The sequence below is a fragment of the Lacerta agilis genome, chromosome 3, assembly GCF_009819535.1.
Source record: "Lacerta agilis isolate rLacAgi1 chromosome 3, rLacAgi1.pri, whole genome shotgun sequence".
Taxonomy (NCBI): Eukaryota; Metazoa; Chordata; class Lepidosauria; order Squamata; family Lacertidae; genus Lacerta; species Lacerta agilis.
Window position 1 is genome coordinate 87,299,573 of NC_046314.1, and position 16,140 is coordinate 87,315,712.

At 43.4% G+C, this 16,140-nt stretch overlaps 1 protein-coding gene across 1 annotated transcript in view; it reads right to left on the minus strand.

Moving 5' to 3' along the window:
• GALNT14 (polypeptide N-acetylgalactosaminyltransferase 14) overlaps nt 1-16,140 on the minus strand; it is a 230,414-nt gene that overhangs the window by 33,529 nt on the left and 180,745 nt on the right. The window contains 3 exon segments of the mRNA XM_033144635.1: nt 4,316-4,437; nt 12,596-12,661; nt 13,306-13,373. Of these exon segments, the coding sequence (XP_033000526.1) occupies nt 4,316-4,437; nt 12,596-12,661; nt 13,306-13,373 (256 nt within the window).

Here is a 16,140-nt window from a genome sequence, read left to right on the forward strand (position 1 = left end):
GTGCTGCTCTGGTTAGCCAGAAGCGGCTTAGTCATGCTGGTCACATGGCCCAGAAGCTGTACGCTGGCTCCCTCAGCCAGTAACGCGAGATGAGTGTCGCAACCCCAGAGTCATTCACAACTGGACCTACCCTTTACCTATTGGGCTACGAGTTTTGAGGGGGCCAAGCATGTGATTCTGTATCTAGCGAGGTTTAGAATTGAGTAGAAGAAGCCACTGAACCAGTCAGATGAGTGTCTTTGTGAGATAATGGCTACTTAAACGCTCAGCATCTCAAATAAAATGAACTGGGTTGCAAAAGCTATTAACTAAGTGATGTGCTCTTCAGGAAAGAGAGGCAGGTATTCACCCCATTCCTATCATCTGTCTGGATGCCACGTCATCCTTGGACTGAGAACAGCCCTGATAACAGTGTTAGGAGTTTCGAGGGCGCCAAGGCTATGATTATGCATCTAGTGAGTGTTGGAATCTAGTCGAAGAGGCCACTGAACTGGCCATGCAAGTTTCTTTGTAAGATAATGGCCACTTAAGCGCTCAGCATCTCAAATAAAATGACCTAGGTTGCAATAGCAGGCACTCTCCCCGCACCCCCAATCTGGCTGGCTGCCACATCATCCTAGGACGGAGAACAGCAGTGCTGGGCATGCGTGCCATTTGTGTGTGTGAACTGGGCTGATGCTGGAAGCTGGGGACACAGAGACATGTTTGCTCTGTGCTGGACTTGAGGCTCCCCTGTACACCTAACGAGGAAGCAAGAGGTGGCAATGCTGTGAGCCTCTCCATCCTATGCACAGGTTGTGTATGTGTAAATAAAACCCTATATCCTTTAAGTCTCCACTGGCCTTCATTCCAAGGAAACTGGACCCTGGGGAAGAGTGCTTGGAACTTCTGGAGTCTCTCACTGCTGAGAAATTGGGAAAGCACATAACAATATAACTGCTGTAAGAGAGGCACACATGCCTGGCCTTTTTTTTTCACTTCACAAGCACGCATCACGCTGACTGGCTGATTTTTTTTAAAAGGCTCCATGTTTGCCTTAGACTCCTTTTCTCTTTGCCTATACGAGTCAGGCGTTCTGTGCTCTGGACCTTGAGATTACTTACTTCTGCACTCATTTTCCCGCAAATCCTGTACCACTTTTTGGGGGAGTGCGTGTGTGGAATCCGTGACATGAGAAACCACTGAGCTGGCCCCTCTTTCCAACATTCATGCAGGCTTCAATTTTGATTGCGTGGGTTTTGTTTTTAAAAAATAAATTGGGAGGGAAATGAAAAGGAAAAGAGAAATTACAAATAAGAGAAGTTAACAGAGGTGACGTTTTGCTTTTACGCTTCATTCAGGCCCCGCTGCTGCTGCTGCCACTGCAACCATGTAATGAAATTCCTACGGCGCTGCTGCATATGGCATCCACATTCATCCATCACATCAGCTCTGAGCATGAGCTACATTCCCCCAATGCTGCAAGGGAAATACAGCTTGAGCTGCCATCCTGCTGGCTGAGAATCATCAAACATCTGATGCGGGAAAGGCGCCGTCAACCACTCTGATAGAGAGATTTGGAAGAGGGAGAGTGAGCAGGTGGGTGCAAAAAGGGGAGCGAAGGAGATTAAAGGGGCCATGTTCAAAGCAGAGCCACTTCGCTTGCACACCATTTCCTAAACACACACCCCTCAGAAGAAAGTTCAGAGGCCATCAGTGGGATTTGCTCCCCAGTAAAACATGCTCAGCATCAGGAAATAAGAACTGTGGACGCATAAAGCAGTTCTGACAAAATAATTAATGCCTTGTCACAAGATGCCATAGGATGAACATTCCTCCTGTGGAGAAGAGGACCAAGTGTTATGTTTGAGCAAGGATGGTACTGGGTTTAAATCACTGATCAGCTTCCTGGATGCCTCTGGAGAAGTCACTAGTCTGCACAGGACTGCTGGGTGATGTTTAAAAACACATAGTTTTGCTTCATATACTAGAACATGATATACTAAGTAATAGATAGATCGATACCAACAAATGGGAGGTATTTTGAAGGGTGGAAGACCCTGAAAAATGAAATACCTTTCATGATAACTTATTTACTGTATTTGCCATATTTACACGAATGTCACACACACTTTTCTGGCCAAATCGTCGTGAAAATTAGAATGCGCATTAGATTTGATTGCAAGCTTGAGAAACACCACTGACGTAGCAAATACTTTTTTTTTTTTTTTTGGCTGCAGGGTTTTGAAAATTGAGGTGTGCCTTAGATTCGATGGTGCATTAGATCTGCGTAAATACAGTAGTCTTTGAATGCCTGCTTTTATTGGTTTGGATATACTTGGGTGAAGGAAGCAACATTTCACAATGTGCTACTATGGCAGTGATGGGAAACGTGTGTCCTTCCTGGTGTTGTTTAACTCCAGCGCCCATCAATCCAATGGCCACTGATGATGGGAGCTTAATATCAGTTCTGCAACATCAGGACCACCGGCTACCCATCCTTGTGCTATGGCCCATGGCTAACTGGTAAAACTGAGCAAGCATTTCACTGTCATTTCTGAGCACAGCTCCTTGTGTACACTTATTCAGAGCAACCTTTATTGCTCCCATTTTACAGATGGCACTATCCAATCAAGAGAGGCAGAGGAAGCCCACCGAAGCCGCAAGATACATTGTCAGAGAGAGATGCCGAGAGGTTCCCTGTCCACATGAGGAGGCTACGAGGACACAACCGCAATGCCTTTATCTCTCCGAGAAGGACAATATTGGAGCTTTAATCTCATGTTCCCGTCTTTACCAGAAAGAGAATGCCATTGTCTGCTGTGAAAAAACCAGCAGGATTTAATTCCCATTAAATCAATTTATTAAAGCTTAATTTGCATGAAATTAAATTCAGCCCCTATTCAAAGAGCCATCACTCCCCTAAATCATTCACTACTGGGAATTGAACATAGGCCTAATTAAAAACTTGGCTGGAGCAATGCCTGCCTATTCCCTATGTACCACTCAGCAACCCTGACAGGAGCCCTGGGGCTCTGCTGACAGAATTTGCATACACCCGGGACAGCCCCTTCTTTGCTTGTTCTGCAGTATGGGCCTTCACTTCTGGGCATCATCTGACACACATCACTCATTGCATCACTGGGACAGGGTATTGGTTCTGCTCAGTCATCATTTTGAAGTGGACCTGAGCACATTTATTGCCAAGGCATCAGAAATACACCCACAAGAGGAAAAGTTATTGGACATCTGCAGAGCAGATTCCAAAATGTCTTAGAAAATAACTATGGGGGTTGTTGTTTTTCCTGACATAGCTGGCTTTGGATTATTTTTTTCCTGGATTAAGTGTACAGCTGTTTGATCCCTTGTGATGCTTTGGAATCTGAGTCCACAAACCAGTCCAGGAATCGGGACTCGGGACATATGTTAAGCTCAGTAGCGCAGGACACGTCTGGCTGAAGAAGGTCCCAGGTTTGGTCCTTGTTCTCTCCAAAGAAAAGGGTCGAGTAGCATTTCCTTTGCCTGAGACCAATAGCGAGCTATAGGTGGGCAGAGGTGGGTGGACAGTCTGACTTGGTTTAAGGCAACTTCCTATGATCCTAGTGGTGAGCTTATTTCTACCTCAAGGCTGGATTACTGCAAAATGCTCTGTGTGGGACTGCCTTTAGGGCTGGCCTGGGAGCTTCAACTAGTGCAGAATGCTGGTAATGGGAACAGACTACTGCTAAGGCGCAATCCCAGTGTTAAAAGATGGCTTCCCATTCACTGCTAGGCCAGGTTCAGGGTTTTTGTACTGGAGTACAAAGCCCTGGACAATGGAGGCCCAGGTTTCCTTAAGGACCGCCTCAGCTCGTATGTCCTGGGTCCATCGCTAAGATCTGGGGGAGTGCTATTAGTGGTCTCCCATTGACCAGACTCAAGTCACCACAGAGCCATGCCTTCAACGAAGTGAACACAACACTATTTCTAATTTCCCATTAGAAATAAGGCAGGCACCATCCTTGCCAAGCTTCAGCTGTCAGGTTAAACATGGCTTTGTTTCAGGAGGCCCTTGTAGCATAAATGCAGTTAACAATTTATTTTTCAATGTTTTAAATTTGGCGTTTCACATGTTTTAAGCTTTGTAAACCACTTTGAGGCCCAGAAGTGGGATATACTTAAAAAATAAAAAATATAGTACTGTATTGCTCGGATTTCAAAGCCACCTCCCACCATAGCTTTCCCCCCCCCCTCACCATTGGCTCCTCGGTCTAAAAGCTGCACATAAACAGAGTCGAGGCCCACTGCTACTTCTGACAAAGGTCGAGTCCCGCCGAGCTGCTCAGGGAACACTTACCTCTTTGATCCTTTGTAAAAGAGGCAGCAGCCAGTCCTTGTTCACCTCACAGTGACTGTCTAGAAAGGTCAGAACGCCTGCCTGTGCCACATCTGCTCCTCGAATGCGGGACCGGATCAAACCTGTCGAGATGCACACAAACTCAAGTGCCGGTCCGAGAGCCTTGGACCCCTAAGCAAGAAATAAGCTGCTAGCCAGGCATGCACACATAAGCAGTGGTGGCTGGTGCCCATTGGGCGGGGAGGTAGAGGAGCCAACAGTAGGTGGCGCCAGAGACAATGTTGGGGAGAGCCAACTCATTCTAGCCTTGCCCCCACCCTCCTCCCTGCTGGGGTCTACCGTGGCAATGCAGAGGCCAAGGAGGAAGAAGCTGATAGCCAGTGCCAACTCCTGTAAGTAACAAGACAACCAGGTGGGGACAGCTGAGGGGAGAGTGGTTTTTGCAGGGCGGGGTCCCATTTGCCCTAATGGGGCAGCATCCACCAAAGCACTCTTCTCCCCTTCTACCACTTTCATGCTCAGCTCCATATAATCAGGAGAAGTCATGATCGTCTTATGCGCCCAGCACTTATTTCTTCTAGAGACATATGACAACCCCTTTTGGTTTTGCAAGCTCCAAAAATGAAAGAGCTGATTGAAAAGGAACGATTTGTGGCTAATTCGCACAATTCTTTTGGTTGTTGTTGGGGAAGGAACTGAGGATAGTTACATGGACATTTTCAGTTAGTTCTGAAGGGCGATGGCACCAAAGGCTGCCAACCAAATGTCACCTAAAACAAATGTGGGGATTTCTTCCTGAGTGACACCTCCGAGGGTTTTTAAGGGGAACCACGAGAATGCATGAAGATCCCTGCTGCATCAGACCAAAGGCCTATCTAATCCAGCATCCTGGTCTCATAGTGGCCGACCAGGTGACCTACAGGAAGCCTGAAAGTAAGACATGAGCACAGCAGCAGCATGAGGCAGCATCAGTTGTCCTTGAAGAGGAAGCAGAAAGAAAACTGTACGTTGCTCTATCCGGCCTGCAATCGCTTCTCAAAGAGTTGGGCAATGTGTTTATGGGACATAGCAGCCTTTTTCTCCATTTACTGAGAGCTGAAGTCATAGAATCGTAGAATCATAGAATCATAGAGTTGGAAGAGACCACAAGGGCCATCCAGTCCAACCCCCTGCCAAGCAGGAAACACCATCAAAGCATTCCTGACAGATGGCTGCCAAGCCTCTGCTTAAAGACCTCCAAAGAAGGAGACTCCACCACACTCCTTGGTAGCAAATTCCACTGCTGAACAGCTCTCACTGTCAGTAGAGTTGGAAGGGATCCAACGGTCTCTAGTCCAACCCTCCAAAGTCCTCTTTGGAGCCAACTGACACCATATGGCAGAAGCTGGAAGAACAGGGCGGCAGTGACACAGATATGAATCGGTAGAATAATCATCTATGGGTTAAATGGATTAATCACTGGGGAGAAATTTTAATTGGTATGGAGAAATTATAATCAGTTGGAATGAGAGTTAAGGGCTTTTCTGAAGCCAGTGTGTCACTGTAAAAGGGAGATGGGGGATGACCTTTCCTTCTAACAGCATGTGACAACTTTGGTTAACGTAATCACGCATTTTATTATAATTCCCCCAGTTTCTCAAAAGGGAACAATTTTTGAGTTCTAATTGCTAATACATGAACATATTGACATTTAATTGCTAAGTCAGCTAAAACGAGTGCTCTTACAATCACAGTACAATAATTCACACTGGTTCTGAAACCTCACATTCTACTATGATATTCCCAGTAGTGTTCTGTTCTGGTACTCTACATTGTTGCTGTGGGACTTGTTAATGAATTGCAGGCAGTTGTTGCATCCTTTCCCCCCTGGATTAATCTGTGCATGTGGAGCAAGGCGCAACTATCAGCATTAGAACTGCAGCAGAAGGTCCAATTAGTGCACTGGAAGCTGGTATCTCAGCACATTTATGCCAAAGCAGCAATCCTATGCACACTTCCATAGAAGTAATATCCGCTGAATACAGTAGGACATACTTCCTTTTAAACATACATAGGATTGCACTGCTGATTTACAGTAGGGCCTAGTATAACTGAGCCAGAATCTGACTTTAAAAAAAACACACCAAACCACCTAATTGTCGTAGAATGCAGAATTACAAATATCTACATAGCCCACATCTGATTCACTTGTAGTTATTATTTCTGCAAACCAAGGTTAGAAAGCATTAATTTAGACTATGATTTTGGAGGGGAAGTGCATAGAGAGGTTTCCAGTAATAGCCCCTAGAGCCTGCTGTGGCAATATTCATCCTCTATATGTATCTACTTAATCTTTAAAATACAATTTAATTAAACGTATTTTTAAAAATCCCAGAGAGGCCGCGTGAGCCCATCTCATCTGTTTCCTTAGAACAAACAGCTTTAAAAGGAAGACCCCGGGCATTGTTTTGCCTATTCTAATTTTCTGGCTAATAAGCTGCAGCTGAGACTCCCTGGATGTATTAATAGAGCAATCCCTTTAAACATGAGAGGGGGTGGGGGGCGGATCTATTTCAAGCTCTGACCCCCTTTTGAACATCTTAACTAGCGTTCACTCTCTAGAGCCAATCTGAATGCCTAGTCGCCAGTCTTGTGAGAACTGGAACCTATTCATATAACATATAGCATGTTTAGTAGGCCTTGTGAATCTGCACTCAAGCATCCTGGCACAGCAGAGCAGTCACTCGCATGCCAACTTTTCAGCTCAGCTAATTGCACGCTGGTCCATGGAACCTGGGTCCACGAGTTCTTATCCTCACAAAAACCCTGTGAGGCAGGTTAAGTAGCGACTTGGTCCAAGGCCATTAAGAAGTCTCCATGTCTGAGCATGTATTGAACTCAAAGATTCCTCAGTCCAAGTCCAGATCCACTACAAAATCATGGCGCCACATTGAATGAATTACGGGTGGATCAGTTGCTCTCTCTCTCTCTCTCTCACTCACTCACTCACACACACACACAAAATACATACACATATTGAGCACTGGAATCCAAACACATTTATAAGAAAGATAATAGTACAGGAAAAACCTATAGGCATCTGGTTGGCCACTGTGAGAACAGGATGTTGGACTAGTTGGGCTATTGGCCTGATCCAGCAGACTCATCTTCTGTTCTTACATCAATTATCAGATACAATAAAGTACCACACAACAACATATTTATATCTCATGCTCAAGCACATTTATATGACCAGTTGTTTTTCCCCCTACAATAAACATGGAACTGTGGACTTAATTCTTTCCTGACTGACTTTTCTGTTTCCTGCAGGGAAAACTAACAATTCAAATCCATGGTAACCACACACAATCGACAATTCCATTTGTGTATTTTGCTATTTAAATGTGGGCCCCTTTTCATACCCAAGATCAAAATGTAAAGTATGATTTGTTTCACGCTGCCAAGTCAACAGGTTAATGATCCAGCTGTAATACCTAGAGAGTGCCAAGAATAGAGGATGGTGCAAAGATCGAAGGTGTCACATGTGTATTGATGATGAGACCACCAAATGGTCTGTAAGGGGCAGTGTTGGGTAGGTTTTAGTCATTTTTCATTCAGTTTCCCCTGATGGGAAGTAGACCAGATTGGCAGAATTTGGTTACTGGTGAATGTTGATTTCACAGTACACTAACCTACGAAAATGAATTTTCAGCAGCAGTAATAGAAATTTCAGGTAGGCAAAGTAATAAATGCTGCGTGAAAACTAGGAATGTCAACAGATTAAAAGTTTTCCTTAAATAGAAAACTCATTTAACTCTTGGGCTGATTAATTTGCAAATTAAAGCCAATTATTACAGTGTTAAGTTTCCCTTAACTAATAACACAATTACTTTTTTTTCTTAAAGTCACCTTAAAATAAACAATCTCTGTCATGAGAGGCCTGGCAACAATTTTTAGCAGAAATCAGGCCTTTCAGCAATCAGAGCAGCTGCCTCACCATTGTACTAGCTGAAATGGGGAAGGAAGGATGGAAAGTGGTGAAGAGAAGACCACATTTGTACCTATGAGAGGAAGATGGCTCATCTCATTAAAACCCATGTCCTCCTACCCATCTGGGCTCTACAAAAGCACAATGGAAGAGAACAGGATGGGGCAAAGGGAGATCACCAAAGGTGGTCACTGGTGCATCAACAAAAAAAGAGGCCAGAAGAGGATTTGCACAATATTTCCATGTGCTAATATATGTGTATAGATGCATACTCAGAAATGATTAGTATAATTTAAAGAGAAATAAAAGAAATCGCACCACAGCGGGAAAGACTCTGATCTGGTGACCTAGGGGCCTGCTCAGTTTGCTGTCCAAGTGCTAAGTGCTGATGGGCAATTTCAAGGTCCCTGCTGTCTCTTAAAGGGTAAAGGTAAAGGGACCCCTGACGGTTAGGTCCAGTCGCGAACGACTCTGGGGTTGCGGCGCTCATCTCGCGTTACTGGCCGAGGGAGCCGGTGTACAGCTTACGGGTCGTGTGGCCAGCATGACTAAGCCGCTTCTGGCGAACCAGAGCAGCGCACGGAAACGCCATTTACCTTCCCGCCGGAGCGGTACCTATTTATCTATTTGCACTGCGTGCTGTCTCTTAGGAACATAGGAAACTGTCTTACACGGAGCCAGAACATTGCTCCCTGTAGTTCAGTATTGCCTGTGGAAAGTGGCAATAGCACTCCAGAGTTTCCCAGTCCTACCTGGAGATGCAGGGGTTAAAACCAGGATGTTCTGCATGCAAAAGCTGTTGCTCTACCACTGACTGAAACTGAGATGTTGCCGTGGTTCTTTATCTTCAGACCTGGCTAGAACTTGACCTTTTTTTTTTTTTCAAATAGCGGGCTATCCCTTGAGAACTCTTCAAACAAAGGTCTCTAATCTGCAAAATAGGGTACATGGGCACCCTAAGATAACCTGTTCATGGGAGCCTCTTGGGCCTGATGCTCATGCCGCTCCAAAACTGGAACCACATGGGAGGAGCTATGTGGAGACTCTATGCCAGCATTTAACTCAATTTTCTAAAGGCCAATGTTGTCACATAGAGGGGCAGCTGTATACAGTAGGTTCCTTTCATGTTACCCATGGTAGTTATCTCAGGAGTGGTGCTGCAATGACTCCTTACAGGTTTCCTGGTGATATGGGAAAGACACTGATGCAACAAATCCAATTCCACCAGAAAAACAGGAGTTCTGATAGGTGGCCTCCCTTCCAGTTTGGTTTGTCTGGGAGGAAATTGATGGGATGGGGAAAATCAGAACATTTATGGGTACAGCCTAGTCTGAATCACACTTCTTGCCCAGAAGACAAGTGGGCTGGAAGGAAATAAATGGATCTGCCAACTTTCCTCCTCTTACTAGTGCATTCAAATACTGGTATCTGCCTCTATCTGCCTCTGTGCTGTTTTTAAAAGGTTGGAAGGAAGAGAGAGAAGATGGGAAGGGGTGGTCCCACAATGCTTCTAATTAAAACTAGATTAAAGCCTGAAATTAATACAATCTCCCTATCAAATGTAGGTTTCAGCCAACACTGACTCCTAACATAGAGGAATCAAGCACAATTTAAAAGCCTAGTTCGAAACTCAAATTAGAACAAAATCTTTGAAAGCCTTTGAATGACCTGAATCAGTACTGAATGAAAAGAATAATACAGGCTATGGTTTCAGTCAATGTAATGATGATGGGCTATAACTTCCAAATACCCACCCTCTGCCTGACCAAGAGCAGAGACATCCAAAGCCTCTATGAAAGCAAAAGCAAGTAACTTGTAATCACAGGGACACCAGAAAAAAGCCCATGAGAGGTATGGGCTCTGAGGACACGATTGGGACTTTGTCTCTTCCATGGAAGAGGAGAGGCTGCACAACAGGGTTGAACTGTTCACCCATTCAGAGTGAAGACAGGAAACATTGCCCTCACTCTGGGTTGGCTTCATGGCTGTTGCCATAGTCATAAGCAAATCCAATTGGCTGCATGACACGTGAGGTCATCTCACCGACTGCGTGATTTCTGATTAGCTGGAACACAAGCACAAAGAATCCTTGTTCTTAAAAAAAGGCACATGACTGAAGCAGGTGCCAAAAGGGGCAGCAAACAGGAGGAAACCAAGTGCTGGTGATGGCTGGCTGGGTGCTTTGTGGACATGTCTTTCAGAGTACATTCCAAGCCATGTAAAAGCCCCTTTTCATGCCATAGATTGAATAGGCTGGATAGAATAGGCTAGCTACTAAATGGTAGCTTTGGAAAGATCATATACATACCAAGGTAGAGCTGTTTCTTCTCCTCCAGTGTGGTATAGGGTGTGACTTCCTATAATCTGACATGAACAACTAATGGCCACCTTGCTTTTCTAGCTTTCTGCAGTCTAACAGGGTATTCAGCCCTGGTAATAGGGACAAGTCACCCGTGCTCTGTAGAGGGCACTTGATCATATTCCCCATGGGAATTGCCTTATGTATGCAAAGGAGGAGACTGGGGGAAGGACAGTTTGTTCCAGGTCCTCAAAACAGGGAAGTTGCTTATAGAATTGGCATGAATTTTACTGCTCCAAATATTCACGGGGAGATCTTCGTGGTTGGCATTGCTCTGTGCCTCAGTTTACCTTTGCTCAACCTGGGGGGGGGGGGGAGAACCCTTTCTGCTGCTGTGAAGTTTCCACTTAATAATTAACCACAATTGAGGCTGATTCCTGTTGTACGGGGCCCTGTTTGCTGGTTACTTATGATTTTAAACTGCTGCCATAAAAATAAATAAGGATTACACATACACAATTGAGCGTTTATTGATTATTTAATTCAAGGCAAGCTTTAATGGGACAGCATTTATATCCTTCAGTGGGCTCTGCTCAATTTTCCAAATTAGTATTGCAGCGGAGTACGACTTTCCGACTGGTTCAGAGAGGTTGCCCGAGCGGTAACCAAGATTTAATGGGCCCAAACCAGAATAGTTACAGACCTGCTTTGCATGTCACATTAAACCATAGTTAAAATAAATTGCAGGTGCATTACTCTTCCCCCACTTCCACTGCTGCCGCACTGCTAAGGAACAAACCATGGTTTAGCTTGGGCTCGTGGTTTATTGCTCTCCAAAGAAACCAAGATTAGACATCATGCTAAGCTAGACCGTGGTTTGTTTCCTGGGAGCAGCAGGAGTAAAGCACCTGCAATTTCAGCAGCAGCAACATTGCACATTCATAATAAACCATAGTTTATATTTTAACTGTGGTTTTCTGTGACATGTGAACAAGCCCATAATCGCAGCAACTGAAGTGGGGGGAAATATTTAACTTTCTGCAAAGAAGTCGTTTCTGAAATGCAAGGTTCACTGTAGCCCTTCTTTATCACCACAACAGCCATGTGAGAAGATGACTACTATTGTTCATGTACTGAAAGGAGGAAGGATTATTAAGTGAATATTAAATGAATCTGTCATTCCAGAGGCATTTGGAACCCATATTCCTGTTATATAGTAGGCCATGGAATGTGATGCCAGCAGGTGGCCTCCTGATAGGCAGTCAACCCTACCTGAATGGTGATTGCCTGGCCATACTTACGCTTGCTAGGGAACTTATTGTTTAGACCATTGCAATGGGGGCTAGCTTTGAAAATGGACTGAAAACTGCAGCTGGCCCAAAAATAACAATAAGGATCTTAGCTGGGGATATGATATCTGATCATATGACGGCATTGGCTGGATCTACACTGACCTGTTTAACGTGGCTGGGGAAACCCAGCCAGATGGGCGGGGTACAAATAATAATATTGTTAAGCTTGGGTTTGATCACAGAAACATGGCCACTGACTACAATGCCATATGGTGTAACATTTGAGTTTATTATCTTTGCACTGATGTATGTGAATGTTGCCTCAACTGACTGCATTTTTATAGTTTGATCGTCTAGCATTTACTTTGTTTGCCTATATGCAAAAATAAGCAATGGAATGAAATCGTTTGCAAAATAAAAACAACAAAAAGGAAGTCAAAATTTCAGTGGGAGCTGTGATGCCTAGTAGTTTCTGCCATGTTTGTGCCACATCAGTCTTGGATTGCCTGCTATTGGATGAATACTAGACTTTCAAGCTGTACAGGCAGGGTTATAATGTAAGTTATAAATTAAGTTTATAAATCAATGTAAGTAAATTATAAAGGAGTATATCAGCGAAGTATGCTACAAACCAAAAGACAGCCACTCCCCCCCCCCCGTCCCTCAAAACAGGTAATTCATTTTGCCCTTCACCATCTGCAGCTGGGCCACTGAGTTCTTACCTTCTCTTCTTCTGTTGCGCAAACATTTCACCTTGGGTAGCTTGATCAGCAAACGGCAGTCATCCGCTTTGGAAACACAAGCAGAGATCCATCCCATTTTCAAAACTTTTTTCTTTTTTTAAACTTTCACAGACTTTCAGGGCAAAAGAATAGCAGGTGAGCATTAAGGAGTTTGACAATGTGACACAGGTGAAAATGACCAATTGGCTCATTGGCTGCAAGAACACAGGAACTTACATCACAAGAGAACATCTGCACCTAGGTGTATGCAGGAACTTTCCCAGGGCAGTGGGGACTAAAGTAAAATATTGAAAAGGGGAGCAGACTCCTGCAGCCAATCAGAAGCCGTGCCTTGGTTTTCGAACCATTCCGGGAGTCGATTTGTATATGCATACAAATTATAAACTAACATTTAAAGAAACCAAAACCTATCAGCTAATTTCTCAACAGCAACAAAAAAATTGGGCAGAACAGTGCCTATATATTTTGCCGCTTCTCTCAGATTATACAAATGCTAGACATTTATTCTTACTCTCTTCTCCATGCATGCTGGGAATCTCTGGATTATGGTTCAATGAGGGGGGGCACTGTCCCCTTGCCCCACCATGGGCACCCATGCACCTGCCTTTCCAAGCATGTACACACATAGTTCTCCCCCCTTCCCCCACTCACCCCTCCCTCCCACATTCAAGTCATAAAAAGTCACTTACGATCATCACTGAAATCATCTACCAATATAATTTCATGGACCAGATGCACTGGAGTTCGGTTCAGAACACTGAGGAAAGACAAGGGGAAAAAATGCAGGGCAGCATTTCAGCAGAAAAAAATTAAGCCAGGGAATTAAAGCTCTGGACCAATTTTCCTCCAAGAGACAATTGGGTAGGTGGTTGAAGAGAGATTCGGAAATATCCTTATGTCAAACAGACCCATTGCAACATTATGATAATCAACAGCTATATAAATCAGGAGAGGTGACAGGTTTATGTTAAAGTATCCAATGTCTCACATTACTGGAAAGTTGATTATATGCAGAGGGAAAACCTACATATCGTAAGGACTCCAGGCATACCTTGCCATGAAGAAGGAAACTTGATCCACTGGGAAATAAAAGAAGCAGCACTTTTATAAAAGGGTAAAAGCAAAGTTGGCAAAGTTGTGCAAATAGATCCCCAGGAACATTCTACAATATACAGAGCAGGAAAAGGTGATAATACTATACAGGCAAGGATACCTGCTTTTCTGTGGCTGACATCAAAGGATAGAAGGAATATCTAAAAGAACTTATAAGAAAATAGGGTGATTTTTAAGGCTGGACTTGGGAATGTCAACATTAGGAATAATTATAATATAATAATAATTTATTATTTATACCCTGCCCATCAGGCTGGGTTTCCCCAGCCACTCTGGGTGGCTTATAAGAAAATATTAAAAACACATAAAAAGGAACAGGCCATTTCTGAGGAGGGGAAGGTTGTGTGGATGTATTTAACTAAAGGTTGCCACAACCACTGCCACTGTGAACACTTAAATTACTTGACCATTTATGCTAGGGCTGGTTTGTTTTTTAGCCAAGGGATTGCCCAAACATTTAAAATAAATGTACACTACCAGCATGCATGTTATTTTGAAGATACCCATTTCTGTTTTGGAATGAAATGATCATCCATTGTTTGAAAAAAATAATCTGCAATTTACTGCTGAAATTTGAGGAAAATACAGGTTGCCATAAACTCTAAACAAGGGAGAGCTCCAATTACAATCAGATTTTGAAAATTCCACTGTAATTGGCATTGAATGAATGCATGATTAATACTGTTGGTTAATTAATGTTTTCAGGCAAATTTAATTATTTTAACTTGCACCATTGCAAACTCTTTCCTTAATTTTACTTTACCATTAGGGAACTGTCCGCCAAACTAGATTCAGGTGTTAATGGTTTTCAAAACACCACATTCATTCAAAGATACGCATAGCATAAATTTGCTCATCAGGGCAGTAGTAGGGGTGGCAATCAGTACTCTTAACTCTGTGTTAGATCATAGCCCTGAGACTTAAATCTAAAAAAAAAAAAATGTAATGTATGAAGTGTAGGGGTGGTTGAGCAATTTTATTCATGTTACAGGTAGGTAGCTGTGTTGGTCTGTCTGAAGAAGTGTGCAAACACATGAAAACTCATACCAATAACAAACTTAATTGGTCTCTAAGGTGCTACTGGAAGGAATTTTTTAAATTTGTTTCCATTTTATTCAGTTCAAACTTCAAGGTGAACCTACAAAATTCCCACTTTCTGGAAAAAGAAAAGAATTAAAACATGGCCATCTTTGAAAATTTGCTGTCCTCTGAAATTTGCAACGTAGTTCGTGGAAAAAAAAGATGCAAAGGAACATTATTTTAGGCGAAAGTTCTTTGCAAAAATGTGTATATTGGGGGAAATCACATTAAAATGTTCATGAATTCTTATGAGGATTAAAAATTAATCACAAACTGATGCAGAAATGTGGGGAACTGGATGTAAGATTGGAAAAAATGAGAAACTGAGCAAAGCAGAAATGGGCAGTTTCAACCACCCCTAATGGAGTGGTCTTAAACTTAATGCTATATATTTATTGTGTGTGGAGGTATGACCTCACATGGAGAGCCCAGCAATGGGCACAGTGAGTAACACCAACCCGCTTCCCCTGTTTTTGGCCTTTACAAAAACTCATTTTGAAGAAGACTGTTCAGCTTGGAATTCCAAATGTAAGTGGCCTATTAAAGATAAATAAGAACAAAAACAGCTCCCTCCCCCTTTTATTTCCACAGGGCTCACATATTTCTCTCTCTCTCTTTCTCTCCTCCACACACACACACACACTCTCTCTCTCATGGAGTGGGATTTAGATGTGCTGTTTCCACTTGTCAAGTTCTCTTTTAATTATTATTATTAATAGGTTTGTTGGTGCTGAGGGCTCCCTCCGCCTTTCCTTCAAAAGAAAGCCAAATGTAGGAGCTGAGTTCAGCAAATTACTGCAACGGAGTATGTCAGAATAGGGAGACAGGAGAGTAATATCACGCTTGGCGGAATATTTAACAGGCACCGATTGCCTGGAAATGAAAACGGGTAAAAATAGAAGAGGGGAAAAAACAGCACAAAAAAACCTTTAATGGACCAGTAGAATTAAATTAAAAACAATGACCTTTTTCTGTTAAGTTGTTGGGCCAGTTTGGAAATGAGAATTAGTCTGCAGTTACTTTGGGCCAAACGAGATGAGACATTAGATCATTTGAAACCATGTCACAGTTGGAGAACTGGTGGCCCACAAGCCTTTCCAACTGACTCACTAGCCTCTAGTCTCAGGTCCAACCCACTGCTCAGCCATCTACCCTCCTGCTGTTCTTCCAAGGTAGTCTTTGCATGGCGAATTGGCGATGGTTTTCAGTGGTGACAGCCTCACTAGAAAACCCAGATGCTGCAGTGCTAAACTCTCTGTACTAGTCCAGGTTCTTAGTGATCATTGCCAAGGCTTGGGCAATCTTTTTTTAAATATATATATAAATGATTT